The sequence below is a fragment of the Arachis ipaensis genome, chromosome B5 (assembly GCF_059453495.1).
Source record: "Arachis ipaensis isolate K30076 ecotype BB chromosome B5, ASM5945349v1, whole genome shotgun sequence".
NCBI lineage: Eukaryota > Viridiplantae > Streptophyta > Magnoliopsida > Fabales > Fabaceae > Arachis > Arachis ipaensis.
Genome location: NC_142440.1, coordinates 1,403,801 through 1,414,584, shown reverse-complemented (window position 1 = coordinate 1,414,584; position 10,784 = coordinate 1,403,801). Strand labels below are relative to the sequence as shown.

General features: G+C 31.5%; 1 protein-coding gene across 4 annotated transcripts; it reads right to left on the bottom strand.

Moving 5' to 3' along the window:
* Positions 1-5,020: 5,020 nt before the first annotated feature.
* On the bottom strand, positions 5,021-10,784 carry HB-7 (homeobox-7). Of its 4 annotated transcripts, none has more exons than XM_088488734.1 (10): positions 10,721-10,784; positions 10,204-10,408; positions 9,959-10,131; positions 9,762-9,879; positions 8,626-8,817; positions 6,955-7,428; positions 6,771-6,872; positions 6,484-6,696; positions 5,858-6,391; positions 5,021-5,782 (listed from the first exon to the last, which is right to left on the bottom strand). In XM_088488734.1, the coding sequence occupies exons 2-10, from the start codon at positions 10,345-10,347 to the stop codon at positions 5,366-5,368; spliced, it is 2,367 nt and encodes a 788-aa protein (XP_088344860.1). In that variant the 5' UTR covers positions 10,348-10,408; positions 10,721-10,784; the 3' UTR covers positions 5,021-5,365. The 4 variants fall into 4 exon arrangements, with proteins under 4 accessions (XP_088344860.1, XP_088344858.1, XP_088344859.1 ...); XM_088488732.1 differs by having other exon boundaries at positions 10,727-10,778; XM_088488733.1 differs by lacking the exon at positions 10,721-10,784 and adding an exon at positions 10,515-10,650.

Here is a 10,784-nt window from a genome sequence, read left to right as displayed (position 1 = left end):
AGCTTTACTTCATAATTTCACCAAAAGATTTGAGTTTGATTTTGATATACCTCGAAGTGGCAACATATTTGATTAAGTTTTGCTTAGAATAGTAGTATTAGAGCTAACCTAGGACCATGCCATTATCTTGAATACCGAACAAATGCCTCAAAGTTAGAGAACCACTATCTTAGAATGGAGACATTTCCACTAGAATTTTTACAAAAGGGAATAACCCTGTCTCAATGTCTCCCTTTTTTATTATTTTAATTTATTCAATTCAATTCTAGTAAGATTTCAAAACTCAAGCGCTCAAGAGAAAATAGTCAATAATTAGTTTTTACTTTAGAGTATCATTGACTAATGACTAAAATTTGGATTTTGTTATAAAATGGTTATTATTATGGATGTTATATCATGGAACATTATTAATACATAATGAAGTATAAAATATTATCAATTATAGATATCTCATATCATAATAGAGTATAGAATATTATCAATTAATGAAGCATGAATTTTTCATAATATATTTTTATTAATTAGTAAGTGGGTTAGGTAAATAATATTTTATTAATTATTTTAAAATCTTCATGTATAAATAAATCTTCAAAAAAAATTTCAAGACACATCAAATTTATAAATTTAAATTATCCTAACTTGTGTTGAATTCTTGTATATAATTTTTGTGTAATAAAAAATATATTTTTATATATTACCGAGTATTATATTATGAGAATATCATCAACATATAACTATTCTATATCCTCGTATATAAATTTCTATCTCTATTTATCTACTTTTCACTGTATTTTCACAACAGATTTGACACTTTATTAAATAATAAATAAAGAGGTATATATAGACCTAGTAACTAGTCTTCAGGTTACATTAACGGGTCGGAGAATGAAACATATGAATAAAGGCTTTTCTTCATTCTTTTTTTGTTTGTATAGAGAATATGAATCAAGTTGATTGTACAAAAGGAGGAAAAAAGATATATAAAAGTAGAATAAGGTGGGAACATGGATGGAGCTTTTATGAGGCCCAAGGAAAGCCCTAGTATGATAAAGTAGGCCTGTTATTTTCAAAGAGTATTTGAAAAAAAAAAATCACAAGTAAGGTTTCTGAAAGATAATGATTTGGGCAAACCCTAAATCATAAACCTAAATCCTGAACTCTGAACTCTGAATTAACCCAAAAATCTAAAATCCAAAATTCAAAAATTCAAAAACTCTAAAACCTTAAAATTATCCTAGATCCTAGACCCTACACTCTAGACTCTACACCCTACATCCTAAACCCTAACCCCTAACCTCTAACTCCTAAACCCAAAATTTCTAAACCTCTAACTTCTAAAACCCCAAAATCTCAAAACTCCTAAATCCCAAAATCCCAAACTCCAAACCCCAAACTCTAAAATTTCTAAACCCCTAAAACCCCTATCTAAGACCCTAAAATTCCAAAATCTTAATACCCTGAAACCTAAAACTCCTGAAACCACTAAAACCCTAAAATCCCTAAAACCCCTAAAACTCTAAAATCCTAAACCCCTTAACCCTTTAAATCCCTAAAATCCTAAACCCTAAACCCTAAACCCTAAACTCCTAAATCCCAAACTTCCAAAACTCCTAAACCCCAAACCCTAAACCCTAAAAACAAAAAATCATAAACCCTAAACCCCATAAACCCCTTAAAAACCCTAAAAATCCTAAAATCCATAAACCCTAAATCTTAAACTCTAAAACCATAAACTCTATATTCTAAACCCTAAACTCTAAATCAATCTTATAAGGATATTTTAGTTTTTCTTAAATAAATCCTAAAAATGCACAACTTTAATATTTTTAAAATTAACTAAAATATAAGAATATTTTAATTTTTATATTAAATTCAAATTTTTAATTTTTGATACAATCAAATAATTGTTGTTAATTTTATAAGTGTATTGCAGTCTTTTTTTTAATTAATCCTAAAAAGTTATTTTAGTATATTAAAAGTGAACTACAAAAATATTTTAGTAAATAATAATAATAATAACCAAATATTATGATCAATAAATTTGGTTATTATTATTATTATTATTATTATTATTATTATTATTATTATTATTATTATTATTATTATTATTATTATTATTATTATTATTATTATTATTATACTTTAGTTCATGATAACAATAAAAAAATTTTACGATTTATAAATTTAATTCAGTAAAATAGTTATAATTTTAGTTTATAAATTTTAATTTTATTTTTATAATTTTTCAATAAAAAAATATATAACAATATTTTTTATTTTTGTATATTTTTTATGTACTTTTTACGTACTCTTTTAATTTTATTGTTGTATGATAATTAAATTCTTAAAAAATTTTCATTCTTCAACGACTAATTCTTTAATACAACCTTTTCTCTTACGTATTATTTGGTTATTTAACAACAGTAAACATAAACATTATATAATGACAATGATTAAAGTTTTTTATATAATAATAATAATAATAATAATAATAATAATAATAAAATTTGGAATTATTCATATTAACTTAAAAAAAAATGAACATGCAATGTGAGCACCTTTAAAAAAAAAATCTACTAATATTCTACGTCATTATCTGAATCAATGGAGCAACTGATTGATGTTTTTAACTTCTGGTATATGAACTTAATAATAATAATAATAATAATAATAATAATAATAATAATAATAATTAAAATTTGGTTATTATTATGTTTTTTTATTTTAGTTCATGATAAAAATAAAAAAAATTTACGGTTTATAAATTTAATTCAATAGAATAGTTATAATTTTAGTTTATATATTTTAATTTTATTTTTATGATTTTTCAATAAAAAAATATATAACAATATTTTTTTATTTTTGTATATTTTCTATGTACTATTTACGTACTCTTTTAATTTTATTATTGTATGATAATAAAATTTTTAAAAAATCTTCATTTTTCAACCGCTAATTCTTTAATGCAATATTTTTTTACGGATTATTTAGTTATTTAACAACAGTAAACATAAATATTATATAATGACAATGATTAAACTTTTTTATATAGTATATAGTATATAATAATAATAATAATAATAATAATAATAATAATAATAATAATAATAATGAATTATAGCTCAAATGGTATAGTCTTTCTATATTCAATTAAGAGGTTGCATAATAATAATAATTAGCAATCTGTGAATGCATTTTTTTGTTAATTATTTTTGTTAGTCTCCTATCTTAGTGCTGGGAGAGAGGACTAAGTGTGAGGGAGACTAAGAGCAAGCAATTAGAATTCTTTCGAGAGTGATTTTTTTTCTTGATTTAAAATAATTAAAAATAAATAATTTAATTTTTTTAAATTTTAATTCTCATTTTTTTTTATTTGTAAATCAGATCAAAAGGAGTTTGATTTCTAAATTTACTTACACATTTTTTAAATTTGAATTCTATTTCATTAATCTGTCTATCTATCTATCTACTTATATAATATACTAAAACTTGTTTTTTTCCATCTAATAAAAGTAAGGTGTCGATTTTTTCTGTTCAGTTAGTTTCTTGCACTCTCAATATTCTTTTCACTTTATTTTTAGTTCAACGAAATTTATAAGTTTAGTTCAATAAAATACGCAAATTTAATTATAATTTCAACCTATATATTTAAACTTTATTTTTATAATTTTTCAATTAAATGGATGGAGCTTTTATGAGGCCCAAGGAAAGCCCTAGTATGATAAAATAGGCCTGTTATTTTCAAAGAGCATTTGAAAATAAAAAATCACAAGTAGGGTTTCTGAAAGATAATATTTTGGGCAAAAATGGCACCTAAGCTTTGCCCTCCAAACCCCTTTCCTAGTATATAAGGCTATAAGCAGGCTCAGGCCCCTTCTTTTTTTTTTTTTAAATGGCTAAAGAAAGCTATCATAGTTCTTGAGTTTGTCTAATTTGTGAATACCAAGTCTAATCCTTTTTTTAAAGGTGATTGATACGGTAATACCAAAAAAAAAAAAAGGTGATTGATACGGTATTTAAATTTTAATATTTAATTTATAAAAAATAAAAATTTATATTTCATTTAAATAATATAAATATAAATAATTTTAAAATATTAAAAATTCATTTTACAAAAAAGTTAGACAAACTAAACACCAAAAAATTGGCCTTTTATTAATTAGAAGTTCTTTTATCTCTATCACCTATTTGTGTTGGCACACGTGGATGATACACTAGTTATAGAAAGTAGTTCTTCTGAACTTCATATTATAATTCAGCAATTTGAACTCTATATTTTGTCTAAAAGATCTTGAAAATTTTATCCTTTTTATTGGGTTAGAAGCTAGTTATCCGCATGCTATCAATCTCACTATCAATCAATAGAAGGGCATCAAAAGGATTCTGTGTTACATTCAAGGTACTAGAGATCAAGAACTAGTTTTTTTCTAAAGTAGTAACACTAGAAAAATTGGCTTTACGGATGCATATTGTGGAGACAATCTTGATTGCAAAAAGTGTATGGTTAACTATTGCATTTATCTTGGAAATAACTTACTAACATAAAACCAGTTCTGTATCAATTTATTTGTACCATGCATCAATTCATCATCTTATCAAAATATCATACATATATTTTTCATATAAAATATTTTACATATAGTATATCACATAGGAAATCCAAATACTTTGAATTGGATTTACATTTTATTAGAGACCAAGTGAATTAGAAAACGACTATTCATTACTCATGTTCCAGTCAAATCCAAGTGGCAGACATCTTTACAAATCCCTTTGAAGCTGTATTAATAAAGTTAGTTATTGTTTGTTAGGATATAACGAGAAAGTTGTTATTGGCTGTTAGGTGAGATTAGGCATCTGGATATAACAACTCTTCTACATCTCTTAGTATAGAAGATTCTCATCCACTCTGCTTTCTTTATTATGATTGCGAAAGAGAGCAAAGTAATAGGATTGTTGAGTGTTGAGCAAAAAGTGATTGAAAATGCAGAATTATCATAATAAACAGAACAAAGCGGGAGAGATGAAAATGAAACAAAGTTGAATTGAGAATGAAACATATTACATATGTAGAGGCTGACAAAGAAGCAGGAGTCAATACCCGAACCAACACACCCTCAAGAGGGTATTATCTGGTGCGCTCTTGACTCCCTCAGTCCCTCTACACCCCACACACATAACATAACTATTAACTACACCCACACCCACACCCACACATTCATCACTTCCCTAACTAACTACTTAAACAACTAACAACCCCCATGTGCTTTTTTATTTAAATCCCACTTTTACCCCTCCCCTTGTTAAATTAAAGTTACCACTAAACAGATTCGATTTTAGGTGGGAAAATCAATGCAAGCATTAATTAGTTGACTGTTTTGGGAGGTGCAGTGGTGGTGGTTGGTTCATTGTTGGCGGTGTTGCAAAGAGAGGCTTCGATCTGGTGCACGGTGCTGCAGAGGTGGTTGGTGATGGAGGTGACGCTGGACAGGTTGAGCTTGGCGGAGGGAATGGTGCTAGCTAGAATCTGGAGGCCAACGGTGAGGAGGCAGCCATGCTCATTGATAAGAGCTTCAGAAGAGGATGAGTTGTTGGTTGATGGCGGCATTGGCGTTATAATGAAACCTTGTGGGAGAAGCGCAATGCATGAAGGATCCTCTCCGCTCATGGCTACCTGAATGGAGTCCACAGCAATGGTAGTGTACACCACCACACTCCCTGATTGGTCCGTACAGCTCTCTTGCAGCATTAGCTCCACGTTCTGCGACGAGTTGCTCGCAACCTGCATCAAAACAATGTGTAACTAACTAACTAACTAACTAACTAACTATACATGTTTAAATCCAAGTCATCTTACATTTATGCGGAGAAGGGAAATGCAGTTTCCTGGATGGGAACCATTTGCAATGTGAGCAACTTCATTGAGTGAATTCCCATTGGAAAGAGCATCCATCTGAGATCTGTGGCGTTCATCGCGTAACAGATCAAAGACCTTGGTGTGGGAATAGGGAAGCCAAGTGGTTGAAACAGCACCCAGAATGACACCGTTGGGTTGACCAGGCTCTGTGATCTTCCTGGTGGTGATTCTAACGGTATCTTCAGGGGAATCTGATATTGCAGTCCATGATTGACCACTTGACGTGCTCATGTTGAGGCTGAACGTTCTTATCATCCTCTGTGCAAGTTTCATCAAGTTCTTTCTAGCTTCTGGTGAGTGTATCACTCCAAGATCTGAAATGTTTCTGGCCATGAGGCTAGCAACCCTCTCACATTGTCTCTGCAAAACACCCAACCACCGCTGTGCACCAAAAGCCATACCACTGTAAACATAGTTGCTGAATATCTGATGCACGGGTTTCTCTTCTACTTCTGCATGCTCAATCCATGTTACCTATACATATATATGCATCGTTATTTATTACTATCCTTTTACATAATATGTATGTATCATCATTTTATTCCAAACATAAAACACTGACGCACCCTTGAATATCCATTTGGCATGTCTTGAATGAGACAGCCAGAGGGTCGCCTGCAGTATCTGGGATAAGAAGGGTGCAGGTTCTGCTGAAAGCTATCGATTGGGAAGTCAACAATGCCCCACGTTCCCTCCTCAGCGTTATGTTGACAGTACCGAAGGAAATGAGTCTCACGAGTCGATACCAATGGAGAAAGAACTTGGAATTCCGCATACATCTGATCCATCACAAGTAATAATCAATTAATCAAAGTGCATGATAACTACAATTTGAATCATTATTGACACCTACCAGCTGAAGAGACCCGCTTGCATGGCCAGAAGCATTTGAAGATATTATTTGGACCGTTTTTGCTCTAGAAACAATTGTGGGAAACAGTTCCATCCACTTGTTCTACAATATATATCAACAACAAAACAAGATTATATGAAAAGAATCAACATGCAAGATTGTGTCTAGTTGAATAATGACTTACAGCATCGAGGAAGGCATCAACAAGAGTGACACTATTCATGATGACAACAGCGGTGTCACGGCTAGCTTCAGTCCGGAGGTCAGTCCGGTGCTTGAGATTCAACGGCCACGGGAACAGCCTGCCGTGCTCCTCAAAGTTAAGAACTTCCCTATCGCCGTCGCAGCCACGGATCCAAAGCGGCTCGTTAGCATGGCACATCTTGACAAGCTCGGCCATGGAAGAGGCGGCAAGGTCCATGGCCAGAGACTTCTCCTCTTCCATTAAGAGACCGCCCTCCGGGAACTGAGAAGCTTCCGGGGGCAGCATTGGAACAGGAATCATCTCGGTGCACGGGGGAATGGTGGGATCAACGTAGTGCCTTGGGTAGATGTTCATGTCCAAGTCCAGTGATGGGGCCATCAGTGCTGGTGCTGGTGCCATTGTTTGGATTGGACGCCCGCTGTATCTTGATGTCAGGCAACACACACGTTCCAACTGAAAAATTAATCACAAGAATTCTCAAAACTTAATACATAGGTAACACGGGTAACATTCAAATTTTAACGTAACAAGATACAATCTAAATCAATTATACTTGCTAGATAAAAAAAAAACCACCTATCAAATCGTATAAAACATATATAAAATACAAAATATTGATATATAAGTATATAAGTCTTTAAGCCAATGAATTATAATTCAAATGGTATAGTCTCTCCATACTCAATTAAGAAGTTGCAGGTTTGACTCTCCTATCTTTAGTAAAAAAAAAAAAAAAGTATATAAGTCTTTAATATATACACAATATTTTGTACATAAATATAATCTTACTAATAGTAAACTTCAATGCTCTCTATTGATGGATGCAGCCGTGCAGGTCTTAATAAATGTAACAACTTTTACTTTATAAAAATATGTAACTTCTATTGAGATTTATGTGATATTACATACAAATAACATAATAGAAAACACTGAGAACTAAATTTTTTAGTTAATTTTAATGCTTAATTTTATAATTTAAAATTTGTAATTTAAGATCTAAATTATAAAATAATTTTTAAAAAATTAATTACTAGTGGTAATCAATTTGTGGGGATGCTTTTTTTTTTCCTCCAAAAAAATTGACATTAACATGTATTAACGAGTAAGCATAATTCATATATAGCCTCCTAACCTCTTCTAATTAATCTGTTAGTTTCAAAATATAAGATAGAATGTGAAATATATTTAAAGTCGTCAAAATATATATAAAGTTTTATTTGTTTAAAATTTTAAATATTGTTTAAAATAATAAAAAAATAATTGATATTAATTAGTGCAAACATGCTAAATGATAAATTAATAAATTAAGCGATGGCACTTATAATATCTGTACGTTCTTAATTTATCTACATGTATTATCCGTCAAATTAATGTGCCTTCACCTTTGATAAAGTTGATGTTATTATGAAACTACCTATCATGATATAGTACTACCAAAGTATATATGCATATGCATACCACCAGCGTGTGCCTAATTAATACATATGGGTTTAGAACCGACTATTAATTTTCGAAGTCAGATAGCATAGAATAATATGGTTGGTCAAAATCAAAACAATAAAAAAATGGTTCATATAATATCCAGCAAAATTATTATTAGTAGTGCATTTAGAGAGAGAGAGGGGAGAACAAATAAATTGGGTAAGGTACCTCCTCTCTTAACCTGGCATTTTCAATGCGAAGTTGTTGTTCATCCAAGCCAAGATCAGCTCCCATTATTCCTGGACCACCACAATTGGGACATATAACACTACGCAGTGATGCTTGTAGACGATAATTCTCATTCTTTAGAGTCTCATTCTCCGCTCTTAGTATCACATTTTCAGCCCGATCTTGTTGTGCCTATAATATTACCAACAAACTTATTAGATTAACAACTAACAAGCTAGCTAAGCACACAAGATAATCTTAAATCTTAAATGTATATACATACAATAAGTGACGATAATGATGATAAACTATTAAATACGCACTAAGGTATAATAAATACAAAAGCTTTTACTACTACTTGAAGACCCTTGGTTCCATTGTATCGTAACCCTAAAAGACTGTAATGATGAAATAGTGCAATAAATATGAGTACTGGTTTTGCGACCACATGTGGCAGGTTGGGTTAAATGCCTAACATTAATGGGATACAGACTGTATGATGAAAAAGGCCAAGGAAGAAGAAAAATAAAAGACCTCTCGTAATAATAATAACAAGTAAAAGAAGAAAGAAAGAAAGAAAGAGGAGTGTTCACTATTGAGTATTCTCTCTTCACTGTGCTTCATTTTATTTCTATTTTCTAGCTACCACCGTCTGTGTTGCATAGCTGTTTATTATTATTATTATTACCACTGTGTACTAGGGCTTAAAGGAAGACAAAAAAATTCAAATTAAAATTGAAAAAGGAAAAGGCGGAAACTCAAGTGCAGTTGACTTCAGGTGAAGTTGATAGTTGAGAACCGATGAAAATTTAGTCAAATTAGTCAAATCATCTAACGACTCTATACTATCAACTTCACGTGAAGTCGAGTGCACCTGAGTTTTCACCAAAAGAAAAACAGAGACGATTTTAATGCAAACCAAAGAACGCGGTTTGCATTGGGAAACGTGCAAGGTATCTATAGGCGGAGACGTTCAACTTAATGGCATGAATTAAGAGCTTTATGAATTATGAGTACACTACACATTTTTTTAGGGTTTTTTCGTCTTAATGGAAATGTTGGTGATTTAAAGCTCTCAATTCTTACTACTAGTATATAGAATAAAACAATAATAACAACAAAAGTTTGAACCGTACCTTCATCTGGGTTCGGCGGTTCTGGAACCAGAACTTAACCTGGCGCGGTTTAAGGCCGAGTTCATGGCTAAGTTTCAGCCGTTGCTTATCATCCGGGTGTTGACATTCCTTGAACAAACTAAAAAAGAAAAAAATCATGTTTGATAAAAAAGAATAGAGATCTAAGCATAAGGAAGTGTGGGGTTAAGTGTAATTACGCTTCCATCTCATGGATCTGGCGTGCAGTGTGCCTGTGGTAACGTTTCTTCTTATTCTGAGGCTGTTGTTGATCAGTCTCTTGCTCATTCCCTGACTTGTCTTCAACTTGTTCACTCCCTGAACCGCTCTCCATGATCTCTTCCTTCCCTCGCAAGATCCCGTCCTCTTCCTTCTAAAACCGCACAAACTGATCAAACAAGAAGCAATAATAATTAAGGTGAAGAGAAAGGGTTGTTTTGTGTACCATGGTGGGAAAAGAGTGATGAAAATGCATGGTAGGCATGAAGGTGAAGCTGTTGTTTTGGATCGGAGAAGAGAAAAGTGTTTCTGATGAGTTTACAACTACGTTGCCTCCCATTGTAGACATTACTTGGCAATCCCCATACATTCTTGCTGCTTCTTCTTTCTTTTTATGTTGAGGAGAAAAAGTTTGTTCAGTTGAGTCAAACCTGTTTTGTCACCCCAAAGAAAAAAGTATCAGAATCAGAATCCAAGCAGCAGAAACAACAGCTGAGCTAATGAAGAAAGCTAACGGGACATTCTCATTTCACCAACCCAAAATACAACAATAAGGGAAGATTCCTTTCACAGACAAATAGGCAAAATCTCAGGAGTGTATGAAAGGAAACAAAATAGAATAATGTCCCTCACAATCTTTCGAAGATTTATTTTCTTCTTTCTTTCTTTTATAACACACACGTAAAAAATGTAAAAAATAAAAATAAGGAAAAAGAGTAGTAAATATTATAGAGAATAGAGACCATGACCATGGGAAAAGGTTGGAAGCTATGGTTTTGTGACGTTCAGAGAAGACACACCCACTAC